A 25216-nucleotide genomic window follows, 5' to 3' on the forward strand; every position below is an offset into this window, starting at 1 on the left:
TGTGTGAGTCTGGCAGCCAAGGGCATTAATCTGTGCTCTGAAATGATCTTGAATTATTCAGCATGTACCGATACTAGCTTAAATAGGGATCTTTTTTTTTATTGAGACAATTCTGAAGAAAAATCTGATGGCTTTTCTTCAAATAAATCAAAACAGAATTTTGAGGAGAAATGCTGCATTTCTGCCTTCAAATTTAAGTCATGAGCAAGGAGAGGAATAGGAGAAGTTGGAGTAGGACCAGGGTCAAAAGGGACCCCCAGATCGTAAACAACCTTTTACTCCCAGTGTCAAACTCTCTTTTTTAAATAAAACCCTCTGCTTGCAACCAGGTAAGGAGGTGTCAGTCATTCCTACTATCTCTCAATTCAGATGCATAGCTGGAAAAAGCAGTATTTACTGCATCACTCAAACTTGCAAGTAAATATTGTACAGGCATCGTGTTAGACTCGAAGATGGGAATAAAACAAGATGGAGGGAAGAAGGAAAGGCACGTTGTCTAAGACAACTGGATGCTTTCAAAGATCACACGGTGTCTTGAGGTGCTGTTCCATGCCGGTTTCTCTAGTAGAAAAATGACAATACTTCATTTTAAAATTGGCTATTGTCACCAAAGACACCGTTCATGTTTTGCCAAGGGTTCTGAACCAAGAGTTGATTAATCTCTGCCCAGATTTGGGCAGGCTGATGCAAATCTTCCAGGAAGTTTTCTCCCTTTCCCTTGTGCTGAAAGGCTTTGTTAACACTGTGGTAAACTGAGGGGTAGATTCAGAATTTTCTGTTTACTTCTGCCCTCCTCTTAGTGAGCGTTGTCTTCCTGCCTTGTAAGCCTTGCATGTGCTTTGTGTGCTCGTGAGTGTCTAGATTTCAGAAGAGAAAGAGTGTTTCATATACCGAGTGGGTGTCGGGCCTGAAGACCAACGTGTGAGCGAGCAGGGTGGGATCACGAGCCCGGTGGAGTGAGAGAGAAGTCGAAGACTCTGCGTGGAGAGGAGAACAGTTCATTTGCAGCGTTGGACGTTAAATGCACGTTCCGTTTGTCATTTCATGTTTTGCCACCCGAGTTCCGAAATGCCCCTCTCGTTTCTCACCTTCCCGCAGTTTCTGCCCGGAGCCGGGGCCAGGATAGACAGGCTCCCAGAGGAGAGCCATCCTCATAGCCGAGACAGGAGGGGGGGGAAAAAAAAAACCCAACAAACCCTCATGTGTGTGTGGGGGGGTGGGGGGGGAGATGGCTGTCTAGAGTGTTAAAAAAATGTGTTGCCGGGACCATGTGGCAAAGGGTCGTGGGCGAGGAGTCGGGCAGCCCCAGAACTGAAGCTTCGGCCCCTTCGCAGGCAGAGCAGGGCGGAAGGTGGGTTGCTCAGAGCGCGCTGCTGGGGTTGCTCCCGGTCGGTGGCCCCTGGCGGGGACGCAGAGGAAGCCTGGGGATGTGTGTGGCCGAGGCGCGCTCGGCCAGGCCGGGGTGTTGGGGTATGAGGGTGGGGTGGGGGCCTGAGGGGTGGCTCGGAGCCCTGGCGGTGGCTGCCTGACGTCACCGGCCTCTCTGGCAATAGGCTGCGAGCTGAGCTCCCCGAAGCGGCGGCGGCGGCGGCGAGGCTCGGTCTCCGGCCCCTTCACTCCGCGCCTTCTGCAGCCGCCACTGCAGCCGCGCGGCGGGGGCTCCCTCCCCGCAGCCAGCCGGTGGCCCCAGGTAAGGGACGGGGTGCGGCTGCAGGCTCCGGGCCGCCGGGGGCCCGGGACGCCCGCGGGCAGGACGGCTCCCGCGGCCTGCGCAGGCCCCCCTGGCGGGAGCCGCGACCCCCACCCTGCCCAGCCCCGGCTCGCACGCCTCCTCTCCGCTCCGCACTGCAACAGTTAGCAGCTGCCTCCGGAGAACGGCCGGGGGGGGGCTCTGCTGGGTGCCGCGCCCCCCACCTCTGGTGCCCGGGAAGAGCCTCGAGCTGGGGCCGGGAAGGCTGGAGAGAAGGTCCGTTCGCCAAACTTTGCAGACGAGAACCCTTAGCCTTCCGTTTCCAGTCCCCCTAGAAAGGAGCAGGATACTGCCCAGTGCGGGGCACCGGGAGATGGGGACAAGGGGGCGTTTGCGGGGATGTGCTTTAGCTGAAAAAGGTGTTTCAGCTGCTTTTTTTTTTTTTTTTTTGGTCGGGGGGAGGTACCAGGGAAGAAGGCTGGAGAAAGGATGGAGCGCGATCTTGCGCGTCAGCTGTGACCACGGACAGAGGCGGAGTAGGATGTGGTTGTTGTGGTCCCTCAGGGGCGCGGGACTTAAGGGACCTGAAGCCGGCCAGGGAAGGAGAGTCTGGAGGGGGAGGGAAGAGAAGGGAGCACTGCGTAGCGGAGTCGGCTCGCTGGGCTGTGGGGGGTGGGTGCTGGGAAGGGCAGGATCCACGGGAAGACGTCCACTAGGAGGGCGAAGGAAAGAGGCGAGGCGGCGCTCTGGGAAGCGGGGACCACGTTCCCGGGCGGCCGTGTGTCGGTTGCAATTAGAAAGTTGTGGAGGGCGCAGGAAGCCTGCCTTATCTGCTGAGTAATCCGTGCCTCCGCGGTGCCAGCGCAGACCCCTTCCCGGCGAGCGGCGCGAGCACGAAGCCGGCGGCTCGGGTGCGCGGTCGGGGGGCGGGCGGGCCGGGGTCCGCGGGCCGTGGGGACGGCGGGCGGCGCCCTGCTGGGGCAGCGTGCCCGGGGGGCCGCTCTGCGGGGCTGGCGGAGCCTCCCGGCGCTCCGCACGGCCCCGGGCAGCGGCCGGGGTCCTAACTCAGCCTGTTCTCTTTGCAGCCTGGTGCCTTGGGAAAGGAAAAGGGCGCGCGGACTCGCGTTCCAGGCGGGGCCGGAGAGGATCTCCTGCGTGCCGCTCGCCTCCCGGCCGGCTCGCCCGCCCGCCCGCGGTGGCCCCCTCGGCCCTTGGCTCGCGCGTCATCCTCTCCCGCACCAGGGAGTAGTTTGGGGTGGCGTGGGCTCCGTCCTCCTCCTGGCTGGTGGGAACGGTGTGCCCGGGAGAGGAAGTGTGGTGGGCCCGGCCCCTCCCCGCCCAGTGCCGATGAGTGCCAGGGCGCCCAAGGAGCTGAGGCTGGCGCTGCCGCCGTGTCTCCTCAACCGGACCTTTGCCTCCCACAACGCCAGCGGCGGCGGCAACGCGAGCGCCCGTGGCCCGGGTGCGGGCGGCAGCGGCGGCGGCACCTGCATCACGCAGGTGGGACAGCAGCTCTTCCAGTCCTTCTCGTCCACGCTGGTGCTGATTGTCCTGGTCACCCTCATCTTCTGCCTCATCGTGCTGTCCCTCTCCACCTTCCACATCCACAAGCGGAGGATGAAGAAGCGGAAGATGCAGAGGGCTCAGGAGGAGTACGAGCGGGATCACTGCAGCAGCAACCGCGGCGGCCGGGGGCTGCCCCCAGCGGCGAGCGGCCAGGCCCCAGCCCCTGCCAAAGAAACCCGGCTGGAGAGGCAGCCCCGGGACTTCGCCTTCTGCGCCCCCTCCGACGCCTCCTCTTCGTCCTCGGCCCCCGGCCTCCCGTGCCAGGGTCCCCGCGCTCCTCCTCCTCCTCCTCCTCCACCACCGGCCCCCAGTCCGCAAGGAGCACACGCGGCCTCCTCCTGTTTGGACACAGCTGGCGAGGGCCTTTTGCAAACGGTGGTACTGTCCTGATTGTTGAGCCCCTCTCTCCTCTCCTCTCCCTCATGTCCAGCATCTTGGCCTTCCTTGCTTTTATCCCCCTCCGTCCTTCCCCTCCCACTTTTCTCTGGCTTCTCTTCCCTCTTCCTTCTTTCCGTATCTGCCCTCCCCTCACTCTGTTTCTCCTCCGCCGAGGCACTGTGCGGTATTTGTAAATATTGGGCAAGGAAAGTCTCGGAAGAAGAAATAACGCTGATAATACTTTATTATTAATATTTATAGTAATTATTATAATACTAATAACACAATCCAAGCGCATGACAAGTCACATAATTTCTCATTGTCAATGAACGATGCGTCTTCCCTCTCCACCCTGCACCCTCTTCCCCCCACCCCCCACACACACAATAAGGAGGAGAAACCGCACAAGCTACCAAATATGAAAAGAAGGCATTGATTCCCGGAGCAAAGGGAGTGGAGGGGGCCCGGTGTGTTGTACATAGCTGTCAAGTTAAGGTTCAGTTAACTTCCTTTCCTTCCACCACCCTCCCCCCCCCCCCATAAGCTTTCCCTTTTTCTTGAGCTGCCCTCCCTTCCCCATTCCTACCCTCAGCCGGGCTCAGGCAATAGTATATTATAAAGAAAATGTCTACATTAAGCACCAGAACTACAAGAGGCCACAGAGACAGTCCCAGAAAAACATAAATGACATGAACCCATCTCCGGTCAGCCCTCTTCTCACCCCTTAGCTACCCATTCCCTTTTCTAGGACCAGGCATTTAAATTTACTTTTAGAAATGTCCCTCGCTGGCTAAAAATCTTTAAATGAGTTGAAAAAAAGGAAGGAATGAAAGAAAGAAAGAAAAGAAAGAAAGAAAGAAAGAAAAGCAGAGAAAGAAAGAGAAAGAAAGAAAATGAAAAAGAAAGAAAGATCTGCTTTTGCTGCCTGCCCTGCCCCCGGCTGTACACCTTTTGAGTTGTGGCATTTTCAGGATTCACAGAGGATCCGGAAGCTGTCCAGCCAGGTCTGGTGCTGAAATTGCTTCACCAAACTGGTTACTTTATTTGGTTGTGCAGGCGGAGGAGGGGCTGTTTTGGGAAATGACTATTTTAGCTTTTTGTTGGCTTCTTTCTTCTTTTTCTACAATCGGGTTTGCGCGTGTACTATTGGTTTTATTATTGAACATTGCATTAGTTACCTTTTTTGTAAAAAAAAAAAAAAAGTACTAGGTGATGTGCAGTACTGAAAGTGCAGTATCTAACCAACCAGAATGTTTCTGTTTAATTTTTAGAGCAAGTGCACCTTTGTTATATATTTATTATATTGGTACCAAATACAGCAGCAAACTATAGTTCTGTACTACATCCTCCAAACTGTATAGTCTTGTTCTTAATTTCTAGCTGTTGATATAATGGTTACCACTGGATGAACAATTCCGTGGTACAGGCCTGGCTTCCGCTGTTTCCAGAAGTGTTCTTTTGTATCTTACTCTGTAGTGGGCTGTTATAAAGAGATAACACATGTTTTCTTTTTTCTTTTGCGAATAGCAGAAACAACCACAACAGAAAACAAACAGATAATGGATGTGCAGGAATGCCATCTATTAAAACATGGTTAATATTGAAACAGTGCCTCTAGTCCTCGCTGCATGCACCTACCACCTGGAGGCAGTGGCGTGTGTGCTTCATGTACTGTGTGCGTTGGGGGCGAGACTGGTGGGGATATTGGGCAATTTGGATGACAGGACGTGCAAATTTCAAGAGACGTTAAACCCAGTAACTGACAGGACATGCAGATTTCAAGAGAAGTTAAACCCAGTAACTGCTTGTCGGATAAAAATATTTGAAGCTTGTTTAGTTACAAATGTGTGCCTGCATCTGAGATGCAGCGATAGAAAGGCTCTTTATCTTTTCTTACTCTGGCTTACCTACCTTCCCTGGATATACGAAAAAAAGATGGAGAGAAAGACACAGTGAGAGAGAAGAAGGTCAGTGTTTTTGTTTTCTCTCTCCTGTTGCCAGACAAGGCCTTCTGTGTTAGAAGTGGGTCCACCTATGCTCATTTACCACTCTGTTTCCCTTGGATTGGTGATAGAAGGGGCCAGAAGCCTATTACAATCTTAATTACGTGCACTGGCGTCCTTTCTTGGGAATCAATTCTTTGACAGCTATTTAAATGTTTGGATAACGTATGAATGAGAATGTTCTACAAAAAGCTCAACCAGAAGAGTTCTTATTACCTGAAGCGTGTAAGGCAACAATGCCCTTAAGTGCATCCCTCTCTCAAGTAACTAGTAATTCTAGATTTTCTCTCTCGGTTCCAGGCTGCTGTGCTCTTATCTACAGAAAAGATTACCTCTGAGGTTTTAGGTCATCTGTTAAATTGCCCAAGCTCAGTCTGCATCTTTTATACAAATAATTTAATAAGCTTAATTTTAACGACCCATTAGATACTCAAGTCCTTTCCTGAAGCACAGAGGATCATCACTGAAGCATGCCATATATTGTGATATTAGGAAGACCAGGTATAATCTTTGGGTACAGCCTATTAAACAACGAACCAGATTCTCTCCAGTGCCTTAGTCACTTCCTAGTAATAGTTAGAAAGAGTGCATTAACTCCCTGAGGCCACTAGGGAATCCTTTAGAGCATCAGAGCTCTACATGCTACATCAGGATGACTAAGGCACTGTGAAGAAGAAAGTCCATTAAATTTTGTAGCTCACCCTCATCCAGCTGTAGCTCTTTAATACCTTATTACAGAATGACTTTTGGACTTTTGAAATTTGAATAGAATCAGGGACTCAGAAGGGAGCTTCCTCATTTCCAATAAGCTCCACTAAGTGCATGGATATTACTTTCTCCCCCTTATTTGGTGCACTTTTTACAGTGAATAATTTCCCATTTTATTAAAGCAATAAGATGTTCTGTTGTGAGCAGTGCTGGATGATGATTCCATATCCTTGGTGCTGAAGCTACTCGTACATTCTTGCCTTATGAATCACAGTGCATTCAAGGCATGCAATAATAATCCCCTTCCAAGGAGCAGCCTGTACACTCTAGGGGGTAATTAGGAAATTGTCCTATATCATTTTTCCCCAAAGGAATAGAGGAAACAGGAGAAATGAAAGCATTACGAATACTGTTTAAAAAATATCTTGATACCTCTAAACATGGGCACACATCCATAATATGACCTTATTGTGCACCTTTAAATATGTATGCCTTTCTCCATCAACTGGCTCTGGTTGAATATTTTTAATAGTGCTCTTTGTAAGGATGATGTGGCTTGTGACTCAGATTTCATACTGAGTTTAGGATACTCAGAATTCTAAGCTTCTGGTGGTGTCACTTGAGATTTATATGATAGTGAATTACATGAAATTCTAGTAAGACCAGTCCCCACACCCACTTATTGCAATAAGCACATATCCCAGCAATTTGCACAGACCCTGTTTAGAGCATTGCATCTTATTGAGCTCAAATGACAGTCTCAGGAGTTTGGGATGCTACCAACAGGGCATTTTGGATTTCATTTGTATGAAACGAAAGGCAATCTGGAAATAGCTAAATTTATTTTAAGGATTTTATTCACCGATGTCCCGTCAAATGAATTGCTTCAAATCCCTATAGCTGCAGCCCAACTTCTGCAATGGCTCTTCAGTATAAATTAAGGTGGCATGCTTGATTCTTGCTGTTTTTAAAAATGAGACAATTGGAGAGAGAATACCATTATGTCAGCTGTATGGGACTCTGAATCTTAAAGATGTAGATAAATATAATCTTCTTTAGAATTTATATACACCCATAGATATGTATTTATATATGCATACATTTTGTACAAATTTACAATGGACTTTTTGTATTCTCTTTTCTGTCATTACAAGAATGAGATGGAAACCAAATAGTTGTTCCATCCTCTTCTCCAGAGAGGATACTGAGGTGTCAGGTATATGCATGTACTTACTTCTCGGGTTAAATCTGAATGACTTTCTCTTTATTTAATGAAAGGGGAGAGTCTCGGTTGGCTCTGGGAATTGGTAATTAGATAAGCTTCTTTTCCTAGTTAGTGACTCAAATGTAGCAATGATAATGAACTTGTGACCATATCTATGTGGTCTAAATATCTAGATGGAAAGCAAACACATCTAGAAGAGCTTTAGGGCTATCTGGGCCACAGACCTGGATTGTGGCTAGGTTTTTTTGTTTTGTTTTGTTTTGTTTTTTAAATTTTCAGCCTGTATGTTGTGTGGAGATAGAACTTATATCTGCATATCCAATGGTAAAGTGAAAATATGACCATTATCTGTTTAGTTTGATATGTAGCTTCTGAAAAATATGGATAAATTAGCTTTAAAAAAAAAAAAACCTTTGGCATCTGACTTTTCCACCATTTCTGTATCGATTGACTTAGTTAGATAATGGTTAAAATTCCATATTTTTTCCCATTGTGTACACCTACGCTTTAAATGTTTTTCTGTGGGTGACAGTTGAGCAATTGCTAGCTGGTACTATGTGGAAGTTATAGGTTAAATTAGAACCAGAAACTTTAATCTGGTCAGGCTCCTCAGGTCCATCCCCCTGTTAATCTGAACTTTGAATCTGAATTTGAAAAACCACTTAATCTGGGCCGTCCTTTCTTGGGATTAGTGATCATGGCTCCTAGATGTTTTCATTCACATTAGAATGAACTGATGTCTCTATAGAGGGGTATTTAATCATTGAACTGAACATCACTCCGATTCTGATTTGGTTTCTGATTTACTTGATAGCATTTGAGAAGCAGCTTTGATGACTTAACATCAGTACTTATTAATGTCACCAACCTAGTAATACCATTGGTGCCCTGTAGGAATGCTTTGCTAACAATAAGAGTTTAATTAACTTCAGTTGGGGACAATGTCTTACTAAGATAGTTCTACCTTTTTTGAAGCAGGGACACTTGTGATTTCTTTGGGTTGTTTGTATAGGGAGACCAACAACAACAGTAATGACAAGAGCAACAGAAAAACTGATTTTTGAGCTCCAATATATCCAATAGAATAAAACAGATATTAGAATTCATGGAAAATTTGTTTTGCTTTTCTATCAATAAAAGAGTTTTCTTGTTAATTGGCTTTTTGGACACTATTCCTTATTCATTTATAATATACCAAGATTATAAAATTACTCGCTCTATTGCCCTCAGATGCACAAAGAAATTAGTTTTTACTTTTAGTTATTACTCATCTGACCTTCTTCACAAACCAACCACATCAAAAAATGGGAAGTTTATAAATTTTACTATAACCCGATAAACTGAGTCCAGTCCAATTTAGCAATCCTTTTTGGCAGATGTTCAGGCTGTCTAGGTCATATACTTCGTCTTTCAGATTTCCTCTTTGCCTGCCTGCACTTCTCTAATATAATCAGGTATGTGGAGAAAGGGTGTGGTTAACATGATTTTGTGGCAGTTATGGAATTGGGGAGCCTCAGATTCATAGAAATCCCTTGGGCTCTAGCTGAACTGTGCTGGAAAGTAGTTGAGTAGGGCTGCTCTCCAGGCTGAGGTGCTTTTGTCCTGACATTCACCACTGCAGTCGTGTACCCAGTCTCGAGTCCTCTCCCGTGGGAGACGGTATATCCCGCACCCTGCCATCCCTGGGTCCAGCAGGGCTCTCACAGTTTGTCCTCTTCTTGGAGATACAGGAACTTCTGGGTGTCCTGCACGCCATTAACCTCCCGTTGAGAGGCATTGGTTCTAGCCCAGGATTATTCTTCTATCACTTCCACCTCCGTCCAACTAGTCTTGTTTCATGTCAGGTGGTGCCACAAAATAGGTTTTCATTCCAGGGGGGAGAGGTTGCCATTAAGCCCTAATCCTTGGGCTTCTCCAAAACTATTTACATGTTTATGAAGCACCACCCCCTTCTTTCTGACTCCTAACTGTATGGAGAAGAGAAACATGATAGCCTTAACAGCTGCCTGCCTCACTCTTCTATTCTGTCTCATTTTCCCCCCTCAGAATTACCCCAGACTGCAAGAAGCAGATTTTCCTCTTAAAGCTCCCCTTTTATCTACCTGAGATTCCTTCTACCATAGGTGGCGTCCTACCTCTGCAGTGGGCCTTGTCTATTTTCTGACTTCAGCCTTGTGACTAACCCCTCATGGCAGTTAGGGAATAGGAGACAGACAGAAGCTAATGGATAAGGGAGCCTGAATTGGGAGATGTTTGAAACCTGTATTGCTACCATAGTAAACCTTTGTATTCTTGAAAAGACATTAATTCGTGATTAAGGTCTTGCTCTCCCTTTTCCCAAGAAGGTGAGAGCTTGATTATTATCCTACATTTATTTCTTTGTGCCCTCGTACCCACTCCCTCCAAGTTTGGCTAGCAAATCTGGGTATGGATTGAATCTTTTACCTTGTATCAATCACTATTTGGTCTCCAAGAAGGCACAGCCTCTTCCCAATACTGGTCCATTACATGACCCTACACCCACACCTAAGAGTTGCAGATAGTATGTTGGAAATGTTTTCCTTGAGCTAGGAAAAACTTCTAGTGGCTTCTAGAGTGGAGATGAGTGACTTTCTTTACCAAAAGACACTGGGAAGGATGGATTGGTTGGTGCCAAATCTAATCTTTAATCATGGTCTGCTTTATTCCCAGGAAGTAAATACATTTTACTCTCTCTTTTTTTTTTTTTTTTAACCTCAAGAGAGGGGATGAGTATTGACTCAGCTAGATTTCACAAGACTACTAATGAACCTACTCCCTGACTCCTGGGATCTTCCTGGGTCGACTTAATTAAATATTGGCTGCGTATGCTCTTTATGATGAGTTGTTGAAGTCCATTCTCTTTTTTCCAAAAATACCTCTCTAAATATGCCCCAGTCTTGAATTGATGCTGGTAGTATTGGGCACTGCTCTCTGAAAAACTGGTTCCGCCTCTCAAAACTTTACAGACCAAGAAGGGGCTCCAGTGATAACTTTTCTTCACCCTTCTTTTCTACTTTATGCTGACAGTTCTCTATCTGCATTCATGAATCTTCTCACTCCCTGGGTCATGGGTCTGACTTAGGATTTTTAATTTTAGCCTAGAGATATATAGTCACTCCATGATACGAAAATTTGTTTCACATAGACTTTTAAAAATCCTGAAAAATACCCTGAAATGCACTACGATGGCAAAAATACCTTTCCTGTGCAGATGTGAAAAACAAATGTGGCTCTATTCTTTCTTCCTGTGATCCAGCTTATCTTTCTCACAGAGACCTCAAAAGGTAGCCCTTTAAAAAAACAATGTCATACTCTCAAATTATCTCTTCTTCTCTCTTCCTTTCCACAGTAGTGTCTGGGAATAATTTATGTTATATCCTGGTGGATGAAGAGGAAGGTTCCTCAGACTTGGACAGTCTTAAACCAATCCTTTCTGGTTTGGGTGAGAGAGTGGCCAGTCTGTTTCCTGGGTAGCACCCACTGCTGGAACCTGTGATTCTGGTCTTTTTCCACCGAGTCTCCCCAAACCTGAGTCTACAGTGGCTTTTTTGTGCCAAATGCAGGATTTTGTTGTTTTTCCTGTGTTTAAGCATCTCTGGGCCCCCTCAACTGGGACCAATGAGTATCTCTGAGTCTCATTCAGGCCATGGGACATAAAAACACTTCTTGTTGCCTATAGTCACCACCCCTGTCACAGTGCCACTGCCTCTCTGTAGGAGAGAGAAGAGTACTCTAGCTGTCTCTAGTACTTGTTCCCCCTAGTAGAGCCAGGGAGATTCTCCAAAGCCCTTCCTGGCCTCAAAGTCCTCGGACTCCCTGATCCTAACAGAGTACATATCATTGGACGTCTCTCAATAGCTGTTTGTCCTGAATCGAGGGCAATCAGAGGGTTTGGCATCCAAGAACCTTGGAATCTACCCTTCTCTCCATCAACATTTGACTCCCTTCTTCCCTCCAAACTACACAGAACTGTAAGGGATAGACTTTTTTTCTATATGGTCCCTTATGTGGTCCTTAGGTAAAACCACTCAAGAAGTCATAGATTTGGGCTGTTTTGCTTTCTGAATGTAGTATCCTGTGCCCTGACTGCCTCCACACAGGTCAGTCTTAAGTGGAGAATACATTGTGGAAGAGGGATTGACCTGCTAATAAATGGGCCTCCATTAAGAGGTGCTTAAGAAATACTTTATTAGTTATGCTTGTTTACACAGAGGTAGTTATTTCGACTTGAATGGCTAGAATTTGGTGATAAAAGAAAGACACCGTCTCCCCCTTCTACTTGGCAGTGTGTGAAATCCCTAAATTAATAGCTTGGTCCCAGGAGGGTTTATGTTGTGGGCCCCAGTCAAGTCTCTATGAGAGAGATAATAAGTGTCACCCTTTTGTAGGGTGCTGCCATAGAAGGCGAAGAAGTGTAGGTCCCTAAGTTCCAAAGGTACACACGTCATCAGAGAAGAACAAAGAAAGGAGAGGCTAGAAGACATACTCCTCTATCTTTGCCCTTGGGGGCTACACCCACTTCTTTCTGTCACAGTGTGTTTTGTGGGGAGATGCACAGAGAATCATGATTATGCCCAACGTGTGACCATGTGGCCTGGATGTGACAGCTGTATTTTCAGGGGCCACCCAGGTTAGTCCTGTTCTTAGACTCATAGTTAGCTTCATTTTCTTGCTTCAATTACACTACCCTGTTTCTGAGAGTTGTCAGTCAGCCTGCAGTCCTCACTGTTGGACCACATCTCTGTAGCTGATCCTGGTGTGGCTGCTGACTAGGTGTCAGTGACTTTTTTTTTAAATCCGGTTGATGAGATGATCCCTTTGAACCTTTCACCTCTAACATTTGAGAGCTCATTCAGTCAACAAATATTCCTTGACAGCCAGCTCTATGCCAGGCACCATTTTTGGTGCCAGAGATACAGGAGTACAGGTAGATTTCTCGCCCTCATGAGAGTTTTGTTTTGTTTTGGAGAGAAACAGTAAATAAAACACATGAGTATTATGGAGTATGTTATAGGGAGAAAAGTGCTATAGAGACAATAATTCAGTAAAGAGGATAAGGGATGTGCCGGGAGAGAATGCTACATTTTAAATAGGGTGGTCAGAGAAAGCCTCCCTGACAACATGATATTTGAGCAAAGACTTAAAGGAGCCATGCAAACATGTGAGTTAACTGATGAAAGACCGTTTGGCTCTAAGGATTTGTAAAACCCATTTCACCCAAGCCCCTAATTTTGTAAGTAAGCAACTAGGGATCTTGGTAGGCAGAAGGCAGGAAACTGACGCTTACTGAACGGTATGTCAGCTGTCACTCCTCAAGTAGGGGAGATGGGTAAAAATCTGCCCCTAACCTTGAGGAGCTTATAGTCTGATTCAACAATAAATTTCAATTCCGTTCCACCGTGGTAGCAAATACTTGCAAAAGTTACTCTGGGCGTACAAAATAAGTAGCAGTGGTCTGTGTGGTAGGGTTAGGAAAGGTTTCCCAGAAGAGATAAGACTTTAGGTTGGCTTTAAAGGATGAGTAGGAGTTAACCAAGAAAAGGAAAAGCAATTTAGGCAGAAAGAAAAGCACGTCATCTGAAAGCACAGAAGGAAGAGTGTTGCGCGTCTTTGGAGAATGTCACGCTGGGAGTGACATAAAAGAAGTCTGAAAAGTAGGAGGAATATTCTTAAAGGCCCTTCAAGAGTAGCTCTTAAGAAGATGCCTTTCTGTTGTCAATGGGGAGTCAGTGGAGAGTTTTGAATATAGAATAGAGTTATACATTTGGATTTTTAAAATATTACTCTGGCAGCATCAGCGTGCAGAGTAGATCACTGGCGGTCGCAGAGCTGGACGTAGAGACACCAGATAGAATACAGCCGCGGTAATCCTGCAGCAAATGATGAGAGTTTGAACCAGTAGGGGTGGGGGCGAAGAATAATGGCATATTGCCGAGCATGTGAGATTATGGAACTGATGGAGCTGTCGATTATTAGATGCGTGATGTGAGGGAGAGGAAGCAAAGGAAGGAGGAGACAGCAGGGAACGGATGGATGCTTTCCTATTTTGTTGGTTAGGGCGACCCTAGCCCGAGTGCTGCTTAGCTGTCATGAGTCGGGGACAAAGTGAATCATTCATAATGAGCGTTCACATGGAGGTCTGGGCTTTGCTGGCACAGCCTCGATGGGTGTGTCCCCAGGCCACGTTCAGACTGGTGAAGCCTAGTGCTGTGGAGCAGCCTGCAATTTGGCATATGAGCTTCAAGAAATAGCACTGTCACTATCATGTAATTCCTGGATGACTACTCATCGTCTGTCAAGTTGGAGGAGTCCTCCGTATGTCTGGAAGTGTGTGCGTTCTGACATTAGTTTCTAAGGCATTTGTTGCAATTCTGAGACATGCCTGCAGAGAATCGTGAAGTTGTACAGGATCTATGATAAACCCTGCTTGGCTCTCTTAGAGGAGAGAGATAATCAGATTTGACACCATTGGCAGGGACAAGAATCGATACGCTGCTGAGAAGGAATCCCAGGATGTTGGTGAATTTGTTGAAAAAACAGTACAACCGGAATTATGGGGAAAGGCCTGAGTTCAAATCATGGCTCTCTCACTTGGTAGTTGTGAGACCTTGGACAAGTTCCATAACTTTCCATGTTTCAGTTTCGTGAAGGTTTGTCGTGTGGATTACCTGAGAAAATACACGCAAAGGTCTACCAATAGTGGGCATGGTAGTTCCTGTTTTTACTTCTGTGAGGGTTCGGTGGCACGGGCAGGGCAGAGTTTCCTAGGGGATGATCAGTAGCAAAGTCATGTTCTCTGTGCTCCAACATCACATTCTAGTCTCTAGCAAAGTGCCTGGCATAGAGTAGTTATTCAGCATAAATGTTGAACAAACAAGTGTGTCAATCAGTTAAAATTCTACGGACACACGCCTGATGAAGTCTTTGACACTGCTCTAGGATCTAGCCAGAGTCATACACCGGAAAAGCAAAAATTAACAGGATATTTGTGACAGTCACCAATTTCACTTGACTCCTAGGTGGCAAGAAGCATGACATCATTGGAATCTTTGGCATTTTCAGTGATCTAAATCTTCAGGGAGATGCTTGGCAGATACAATGCTTCTCCACCACATACTGTCCCTACTCCATGCTGGTGTGAATAGCTCAGCAAAGCTTGTTCTTATGACCTGAGCATTAATACTTCTCACGGCTGGTACAGGAAGAGTGAATCCACCATAGAGCCCCTGGGGCCAAATGAACACTTGTTGAAGGTAAAGAATCAGGTGAGCGGCCAGTCGCCTGGCGTTTGTCAGTGTCCACTGGTTCTGCCCAGAGGGCGACACTAAAGAAGAACGTAGGACCCAATCCTCTCAAAGAGATTATGGCTCCGTTAGAGAGACAAGACTTCCAGAATGAAACAGTATAAGCAAAACCAAGTTGAATGAACACAAACTGATCATTATATAATCTTCTTTGGTTCTCACGTTCCAAAAGGGAGCCATAGGATTCCATTCGTGTGTAGACAGAGAAATCTGGATCTGGCAGCAAGATTGGAGTTGAGGCAAAGAGAGGCTTAGGCTCTTGGACTAGAAAACATGTCCCTCTCCCTCAGTGGTTATGAAAACCACAGGCCCTTGGCAGAATTGCCACAATCCATCATTCCTTCTTTTTAATCCTTTCACCTGCCCCAGGATGCTCTTAAGCTCTCTCAACTGCCCAGTGTCCCACTCTCTTTCTTTCACTTGAAGGTCTGTCCTCTTTTTGGGTTGCTGGACCTAGTGCCAATGTATGGAGGGGGATGTTTCCCACACCACTAACAAGCATTCTCTGACACCAGCTGGGTGTCCTACAGTTCAACTCAATGCTGACACTATCTGGAGACAGCATCAGATCTCACAGGTACAGGGCCCTTTTCCATAAGACTGTCGCCAGCCCCACTTCAGATACCATTGGCAAGCCCACGTTGTTATCTGTGCTTCTGACTTACTAGCTGCAAATGAGCAGTTCCTGAGACCTGCTTCTCAGGTTTAATATATTAGAGCAGCTCACAAAACTTTGAGAAACATTTCACTTACCAGATCATCAATTTCTTATAAAAGGGTACAACTTAGGGAGAGCCAGATTGAAGAAATGCACAGGGCGAGGTATGGGGAAAGGGTGTGAACTTTCCTGCCCTCTCTGGGTGTAGTCTCCCCACATCTGCGTGGTTTCACCAACCTGGAAGCTCTCTGAACCCCACCCTTGTGGGTTTTCACGAAGGCTTGATTATATAGGCATGATTCATGAAATCATTGATATTTGGGGTTGATTCCACTTCCAACCCTTCTTCTCCCCACCAGGTTGAACTGGGAGTTCTGACCCTCTAAAGAAATGATTGGCTCTCACGGCACCTGGGTGGCTTAGTCAGTTGAGCATCTGACTCTTGATTTTGGCTCAGTAATGATCCCAGGGTTTGTGGGATCGAACCCTGCATCAGGCTCCGTGCTGAACATGGAGCCTGCCTAAGATTCTCTCTCTCTCTCTCTCTCTCTCTCTCTCTTTCTCCCCCTCTCCCTCTGGCTTCCTCCCCTGCTTGTGAGGGCTCTCTGTCTAAAATTAAAAAAAGAAAAAATGGTTGACTCCCCTGGCAACTAACCCCCATCCTTAGATGCTTTCCCAAAGTCACCTCATTAACATAACAAAAGACACCTTACTCACTCTCTACACTTGAGGAAATTTCATAGGTTTTGGGACTGTGAGCCAGGAGCCGTGGATCAAGACCAAATATATATGAGAAGTCTAGTTTAGCCATCTGAATGACCAAATATAGATCTTTCTTATAAATCACGATATGGTTCTTCCCAAAGTCACACTTTCTATTTAGGACCAGTGTCTCTCTCTGAAAATTCAGTATGAAAGTGTGTTCCTCTTGTAGTATTACCTGACTTTTCCTTTTTAGAACCATACTCTTGCCAGTACTGAGCATGTGTATTTGGTATTTACCGATAATGGCTATGAATAATCTACGAAAACATTCCCATTTTCACAGAAGCCTTGGGTAGGAGGGCATATTTCAAGGCCGGACTTGGGATGTAGGACTGTTGGCCTCAGGACCTTAAGATCTGATCAAGGGAGTAAACCACCTACTCAGCCCTCAGCAGGCAGGACCCAGGACAGATGAAGATCTATATAGGCCTCTGGCCTTAAAAAAATAAAAACAAAGATGTGGCTTCCTAGTGTATCGTCATAGGTGGTTTAACACAAAAATTATGCAAAAATGTAAAATAAAGAAGTCCATTAGTAAAGTTCTGTTCCCCCCCCCCCCCGTGGCAACTATTTCCATGTTTTGTTCAGATAACAGTTTTTATTTTTTTCCCGCTCAGTGTGCCTGATAGAACATCTAGCTGCACCAGGCACCCCTAATGGAATAACTGGGCAACCTAGTGTCACTTGTACAAAGTCTCATATTTCAGATCATGACTGAGGTACTGTCTGTGGAAAGTTGGTCAACCAATCCTCTACACCTGCAGGGCTTGATCCCAGTCAGGGACATCTTTGGCTTCACATCTCTGTGGTTCCTCCAATGCAGAGAAGAGACGCGGGGGCCACAGCGTCTTGTCAGGCCAGGTTGACGCTGATCTGTACTTGGCCACGGGTTTGAGCATCAGCTGGGCTTGGAACCTGAGTGTGCTCACTCCTGCAGCCTCTAATCAGTCAGCTCTTTGCCTGTTTGGATGCTAGAACTACTTCAGGGGTTAGTCCAGGGCCATCGGTCATCACTGACAGCCTTCTTTGGGTCACTCCGTCTGTGGGCCCACAGTAGAGTCTACCCAGGCTTTGTTCCCTTCCTTTGAATGCCAAAGAAAAACAAGTCAGAGGCAAAATCTCCAGGAAAATCCCGTTTTAAGCCTACAGATATCATTGACCTTTGTTCTTTTTCCTTGTAGAAACATAACAATGTCATTTAAAGGAGGGGACACTTCAGCACCACTTAGGAACTATCCTATCCACATTCAAAGTGGGTGCTTTGTTTGTGCCTGTTTTATATTTAACCAAGATATCCCAGTTCACCTTCAGGGTAAATGTTTTTTGCTGGCGGGGGGGTGGGTATTATTCCCGCTTTATAGATGAAACACTGAGTCTCAAAGATAGTAAGTAATTTCCCCAAGCTCACCCTGCTAGTAAGTGATAGAGTCTGGATTTGAATGAAGCTTTGCCGAATTCCAGAGCTCCTCATCTTCCATTTCCATGCTGTGGCTTTTTATCATCGATTTCAAATAATTACTTCTGTGAGCCTCCCCTCAATAACAAAGGACTTAACAAAACCGTGTGTACCAGAGCACGCCCGAAGGTGTAGTACAAGAACCCGTTTGCCTCAGAACCTGCAGGACTGTGTGTGGAGAAGGGAGAAGATTATCAACGTATTGAATCTACAGGTGACCTGGGCCTGACCCATTACTTACTGAATCTCTATGTCTGGAAATACATATTAGGACAGCGCGTCTTTAGTGAAGCCCCCAAGTGATGGCTAATGCCAACTAAAGCCATATGGTGGAGGGGTGCCTCATGAAGAAGAATGAGGACCTTGAGGGAAATCTAATTTCTGTAGACTCTACCAAGATTAGAGTGGGAAACAGCTTATTCTTCAGGATGCCATGGAGGGCGTATGCTCATTATTTATTGTACAGGTGGAACAGAGATGCTATTTCTTTGTGTACTTACACACAGCTTCGGAACAGAATGGAATTGCCCACCTTTTTGAGCGTGGTTCCTTTTTGTTGGCATGAAAAAGACAAAAGAACCCCACGGCCCTCAGACCCTGATGTCAGAGTCCATGGCTCTGGCAAGGTCTCTCCTTCACAAAGGCAAGTAAACAGAATTATGCAGATTGGGTTGGCAAAGTCATTGCCTCTGAAACAAACCCAAAAGCCACAGACACCCACCAAATTGCATGAAACAGAGTTGTGGCCAAGAGGAAGTACATGGCGGCTTCAAATGCAGTGAAACAAAACGCTACCAATATGGCTGTTGGTATGTTGGCATCGTTGGTGAAAACAATCAGTTACCCCTTTAGGACCGGAGAAGGTCAGATGCTGTACCAGAAGTACTAACAGCATCCTCCTCCCAGAAGCCAGATAGAGAGGGAAACATTTCAGCCGAGGTGCAGGCAGGAATGAGGAAAGGTGCTTCAGTTAAGCAGACACACCAGCGGGGTCATTCGATATCCAGCGTTTGAAGAGACCTGTGTCACGTGTTCAGTAGAGATTGGAGCTCGTGTGTTTTTTAAAAAATAATATAAATGGAATTCTTGGAAATGTTTCACTGTCCTTTATTCAGTAATAATGAGCTGTGTCGATGCTAAGAATTTCACTTTTATTATCTTATTCATTATTCACAAAACTCTGAGGTGGGATTGACCCCACCCATAAACTACTGGGAAGGAAAGCAGGGTTCAGGAAAGGTGAGTGGCTCGCCTGTCACCACATGCCCAGTCGCAGAGACCATCTGGCCCCGCAGCTCTGATTCTGGCTGATTCACCCTATTCCTGCATTGTCTCTGCATCCCCATCATGATTCTTTGCTAACAGCAGGCTACGCCTGGTCCAAAATGAGAATTTTTCCTCTACATGCTGGCTGCTCCATGAATGCTGGGTCTGGCTAGCCTCTCTTGTTACAGTTTTGAAAATGACCTGTGGCGCGGGGTCCAAACTGCCTCTCAGGTACTGTATCTGTCCCTGCTTTCTGATGGAGAAAGCTAGACAGGTGCAAAGGACCCATTTTTGAGCTGTGATAGGCTGTGGTGGAGAGCATACGTTGGAGAGACAGACTTCCTGGGTTTGAGCCCTGCCCCATGACTTACTAGCTGTGTGCGGGTGACGTTCAGGTCACTAAGCTGCCTCCTCCTCACTCCTGTAATTTGCAAACTGATCTGGGGATGTAAGTGTGGAACGGTCGCGGGGAGGATGGATGAGTTAATATATTAGACGAATGAATAGGTGTTTAGAATGGTGACTAGCGCAAAGTGAATGCCCCGTAGATAGCGTTGCTGTTTGTTGCTGTCATTAAAGGTTAATAATTAGAAAGTTTGGGGTCATCAGTATGGCGATATGCAACATTATTCAAACAATACACAACAAGCACAACCGACAGGAACTTTCAGATAAAATGAGAGTGTGGATGCTGGCCCAGACCACCTGTCTTCACGTCTTGGCTTGACACGCTCCAGCTGTGTGACTTTGGGTGGCTTGCTCAACTTGTTCTTGCCTCGGTTTTCCCCCTGAGAAAAGGTAATAATAAGAATGTTTATGCCAAAGGAATACTGTAAAGATTAACAACAGGTTAACATTTCTAAAGTGTGTGAGAAGAGCCTGGGACAGAACAGGAACTGTCTATTGCTTAATGACAACTCAAAAGACCGGCTTAAGGCCACATGCTTGCTCGAAACTGGGGCTTTTCTAACCAGCTACTCTAAGCGTGTGGCTCGGGCAGCTTTGCCAATCGTTGAAGTCAGACTTGTTAGCAAATTCTGGGAATGTGTGAGCCTCAGTTTATGGACACCAAATCTCAGTAACCCTTAGACTGAAGGCCTTAGTGGCTTATGTGATCACACACAAAAATAAAAATAGTGAGAACTGGAGAAAAAAGAAAAAAAAGGCTTGCAGTTTTGGATCTGTTCTCTGACCATTGAGAAAACTCTCGTAGGCACCGGCACCGTAGACCACAGATGATACTCTGAGGAATTCAGGCCTCGGGCAGCGTGCTCTTCCTCTGATGCTGTGAAAATCCCCTTTCACACCATGGGAAATGTGGGAGGAGGGCAGCAGCATGAACAGCCACCCACTTACGGGCACCAGGAGGCCCTGCCCAGGGCAACCCCAAAGAGAGCATCCTTTGGCAATGCCGACACCTAGTTCAGTGCCATTTGGGTGAGCGCCTCTGCAGGAGACACGAAGAAGCATCTCGCGGGGCGAAGAACATAGATTTTGCAGTTAGTCAAGCCTACACTGAGTTCCTGCTCCGTTGCATGCCAGCCACAGGACCTGAGACAACTTACTTAGACCCTCGGAGCCTTCATTTCCTCAACCTTACAATGGGGATAATAATGCCTGCTTATACAGCGACTTTGATGTTTTTTTTCTTTAAAAAATTTTATATTGTGCATCTAACACAGCAACGGGAACATGGATCGTGGCTCCCCATCTACAGCAGCAGTGTGTTTATTGTGTACTTGCAAAGTAGGCAGGTACTGTGTTAGGCACTTAGGATCCATTATGTCCCTTTATAAGGTTCTATGAGATAAGTTCTATTGACTCTTTTCTCTATAAATGAAGAAATTTAGGGTTGGCCAGCTGAAATGACCTTCCCAAGTCACATGGCTAGGATGTGTGAGACCCATGGCTCCATCGTGGTTTTTTCTGAGTCTCAGCTCAACTCGTGCGCTTTTCCTACCCCTTTCACACACCCTTTATTTCATTCCAGGGCGTGCAGGCCTCCAAAGGCAAACACATGGCATTGAAGACCACCTGCCCTTATAGCCGATATATGGACTACAGTGTTACTGATCAGTAAAGTTAGCCAAGGGACCTTGTTTATTCTCAGGACTTGAGTAACAACTCAGGGCAGCTGGGAGTGAGTGGAGCGGAGCCAGGCAGCAGACCTGACGGATCCTGTTGGATGCGGTTCATCTTCAGAAGGAAGATGCACTTGAGAGGCTGACTCTCAGGTCTTGTAATCCTGTAGATCTGAAATAACCTGCTCCAGAAGAGACCAGAGGAGTTTTGCTGTTACACAACAGGTTCGGAAGGATCACACTGGCTTAATTAAAGCCTTCTGGTTGATACTCTAGCACATGATTGTCAGTGGTGTTATCACTCATTTTTATCCTTGAATGAGGGCCCTGAATACCTTTCAGTGTTTCACTGGGTGTGTTGTCACCTCCTTGATTTTTTTTTTTTTTTAAAGCGTATGTATTTATTTTTGAGAGAGAGAGAGCATGAGTGGTGGAGGGGCAGAGAGAGAGGGAGAGAGATCCCAAGCAGGCTCGGCCCTGTGAGCCAAAGCCCCGTGTGGGGCTCAAACTCATGAAACCATGAGATCATGACGTGAGCCGAAACCAAGAATGAGACGCTTAACTGACTAAGCCGCCCAGGCGCCCCTCACCTCCTTGACTTCTATTACTCCTTCTCATATTAGTGAATCCCAGGAAGCCTCATGGGCCTCCAAATTTGAAACCTAAATGCACCTGAACGTTCAGTGAAACACTGGTTTTATAGTTTTACAAGAGCAGCTCATTTAAAGCAGGGAATCCTTCTAAGTAATGGACTTCACCTACCCTAGCTTAGGTGAGAGATGAGCAAATAAAACAGGACCAGCAAACGACCCTCATAGCACAGGAAGTGTTCCCTCGTGGGCTTCGGGTCCAGGACCTTCTCCATAGACTTGAAACCAAAATGAAATTGATAGGCACACACACAGGGCGCACGTCTGAGGCACCTCACGCTGTGTGAGATTTGGGCTTTTCTGGTTAGAGGTGCCTTTGTGCGGAATGAGATGGTTATCTTCTCAAAGGAGTAGAGAGCTTGATCTTACCGCCAAGGTGGTGGGTAGGTTTTATCGCTCTCTTACAGACATGGTCTTGGGGATGGCACACGTACCGGTAAACATGAGTTACCGCTCAGCTTCCTAACAGTCCGCCGTGTCTGTCCCCATTAAATGGGTCCGATACACAAGTACAAGGTGGCTGTGTCGCAGCCGCCACGAGGAGTCTTCAAAATTGCTTCAGGCCACTCCGCTCGGCTTGTTGGGCTACTTCTCTCTCTGCTCTTTGTTGTGTTTACAGCTTGTTCCACGTTGGCTACGTGCTGTGGCTCTCGTTCTCCCTGTAACTCTTGCATCCATGAGCCATTTCCAGTCCTGTTAGCTAGAACAGAGGCAGTCAGTGCCTCTCCCAATTCCCTGACGTCCTGAATGTCATGTGGATTCCCTTCCATGTGAATGGCCTGTTACAGTAAACATCACAACTCTCTGAGTGCTTTTTCAGGCTGCGGGAGAATGCCAAGCCTCCTGCTCAGGTAGCCTGAAGTCCCAGGGAGTTAACACCCCTAGGAACAGACAACCACCAATGACCCTTGGGAGTTGGTACATAAATAGCTCAGTTTCCTCGTGCCTGGGATGGACCAATTCTGAACTATGTTCTATATACTCTCCTGGAGATTCTCCTGGACCCATTTTGCTCTCCTCCACTGGTGCTTCCTGGAATCACCTCCCAAATCAACGAATTCTACTTACCTCTTGGTCTCAGAGTCTGCTTCTCAGAGTGTCCAACGTACAATACTCCAGTTTTCGATATGAGCCTCCTCCAGCACATGAACCAGCGTCTGCCTCTGGAGCTCTGCAGTAAGAGATCCCAGCCCCTAAATGCTACCGTAGCCCTCCTGAGAAATGTTCCAGGCAAACATGACCTTCACCCAGGTTGCTCCGGGCCAGAGGGGCTTCAGACATTTCAATGAACTAAATTGATGGAGAATTTCACGATTTATGCAAGTGAATAGACAGAGTGAACAGTTTGTGAAGAACTTTCTCAAATTACTTGGGCATTTCAGCAATCATTTTATATAAACCTGGCTTACTGTGGAGAAGTAATACAGTATGGTGGTTAAGAGCTTGGGCCCTGGAGTCATGTTACTTTGGGACAGAGTAGTTAATCTCTTTAGGTCACAGTTCTTTTGACTATAAAATGGGGAGGATAATAAGAGAACCTACCTCAGTTGTTGTGAGAGTCAAATGCCATAATACTAAAACTATTGTTCTAGAGATTTACGCCTGATACATATCCACATATGTACTAGCCGTCACTAATATGCCATGATATGTCCCACGGCATAAAATAGGGCATTATGCCCTTTTTTAAGAAAGAGAAAAATATGTATGGATAAGACACAAATCTGTAGATTTCATTTTCCTGCTAAATAATAAATGAAGATTTGGGTTGGCATTTGGGGGGACGGGATATGATCCCACTGGATTAACACATTGCTCCTGGTTTGGGGACTTGTTGCCTAGAAGCAGAGCCCAACATGGGCATTCTTGTATTAGTAATTTATTGTGAGGGAGTTCTCTCAGGTAAAACCTGGAAGGGAGTGAGGAAGGCAGGATAGGACAGAGAAAGTAGCTAAGCAAAGAAAGATGTAGTTCAGTTGAGTTTAGATTTAGCCCAATCTCTGATCCCAGAAGGCTACGGAATGTGAATGGCTCTACAGAATTATTCTATATTGAGGCAAGGGGGCAGCACTTTTGTACCCCATGTCAGTCCGTCCCTGTGTGGGACACCTGTGGGAGAAGGCGTAACCTTCTAGGTATTTCTGGGGGATGTGCCTTTCTTTTGAGGAGGACAATTCTCAGCACAGTGGTGCGGCTGTGAACTGTTAGCAGCCACCATTCCCAGTAGCTGGGGGATGGGTACCCCGTTTGGTAAAGAAAAACTAAGGGGGACCTCAACAGCCAATATTTAACTCTATTTTCATAAAATGTGTATCATATTATCTACAATAATTTCTGCTGTGATAATTAGAAAAAAATCCACCAATGTTTATCCTGCTTCTTGATTGATTGGTAACACAAAATATACCAGTAATCTGCTCCCTCCCTACCCCTCCCCTCCCAAGCATGTGACTTCTTGCTGTACATAATAGTCATTGGCTATTACTAAGGAACACTTGTATGAGCATCTCTCCTTCTGGTGCCTCCTAAAACTTCCTGCTAGGCTTGGGGATTCTGAATTTACTTTCAGATCTCATTTGGGCATCATCTCTACATCTAGAAAAATCTTGGCATGGGAAGGCAATTCTGTCCAGTGAGTTTATGAGAAACTCACTAGCCTGTCTTTAGACAGACTATAATGCACAGCAATATACTTTGTGCCTCAAGGACTAAAATCTTAGACCGTCCCATCCTCTTTCTAAAAAGTCATTTTCTATTCATCTTCTCCTTCACACCATAACTATTCTTTTTACTAATGGCTAACAGAGTTGGCAAGAAAAGTGGGGCATTGAGAGAACACTGAGAAAAAAAAAAAAAAAGAACACTGGATTAAGAATTAGGAGGCCCAAGCATGAATCCTGATTTTACTACCTGTCAGTTGTGCAGACCTCAGCAAGTCCTTTTCCTTTTTTTTTTCAAAGTTTATTTTGAGAGAGAGAGAACCTGCGTGCGCACGTGCGCGCTCTCTCTCTCTCTCTCTCTCTCTCTCTCTCTAGCAGAGGGAGAGCCAGAGAGAGAGGGAGAAAGAAAATCCCAAGCAGACTCCACACTGTCAGTGCAGAGCCTGATGTGAGAGTCGATGTCACAAACCATGACATTATGACCTGAGCTAAAATCAAGAGGTGGGCGTTTGACTGGGCCACCCAGGCTCCTCCATCCTTTCATTTTTTATGAAACTGGTTCAAAAGACCTGCCCTGAGTCCTTCACAGGATGATTGTGTGATCAGCTGAAAATAAACACATACTAATGGGCTTTATAAAACAATGTCTATCCTGCTTGGGATTCTCTCTCCCTCTGCCCCTCCCCTGCTCGTGCTCTGTCTCTCTCAAAATAAATAAATAAATAAATAAATAAATAAATAAATAAATAAATAAATAAATAAATAAGTGTCTATTTACAAACGAG

At 46.2% G+C, this 25216-nt stretch overlaps 1 protein-coding gene and 1 long non-coding RNA gene across 3 annotated transcripts; one reads left to right on the plus strand and one right to left on the minus strand.

Annotated features, from left to right (window-relative positions):
* The first annotated feature begins 3037 nt into the window (after positions 1-3037).
* On the plus strand, positions 3038-3834 carry CD1H11orf87 (chromosome D1 C11orf87 homolog). The gene has a single exon (XM_042958322.1). The coding sequence runs from the start codon at positions 3038-3040 to the stop codon at positions 3644-3646; it is 609 nt and encodes a 202-aa protein (XP_042814256.1). The 3' UTR covers positions 3647-3834.
* A 15755-nt stretch (positions 3835-19589) lies between these two features.
* Positions 19590-24777, minus strand: LOC122231134. Of its 2 annotated transcripts, none has more exons than XR_006208290.1 (3): positions 24682-24777; positions 22840-22942; positions 19590-19828 (listed from the first exon to the last, which is right to left on the minus strand). It is a non-coding gene; the product is annotated as an uncharacterized LOC122231134 (long non-coding RNA). The 2 variants fall into 2 exon arrangements; XR_006208289.1 differs by having other exon boundaries at positions 22840-23061.
* Between the last annotated feature and the right edge of the window lie 439 nt (positions 24778-25216).

The sequence above is a fragment of the Panthera tigris genome, chromosome D1 (assembly GCF_018350195.1).
Source record: "Panthera tigris isolate Pti1 chromosome D1, P.tigris_Pti1_mat1.1, whole genome shotgun sequence".
Taxonomy (NCBI): Eukaryota; Metazoa; Chordata; class Mammalia; order Carnivora; family Felidae; genus Panthera; species Panthera tigris.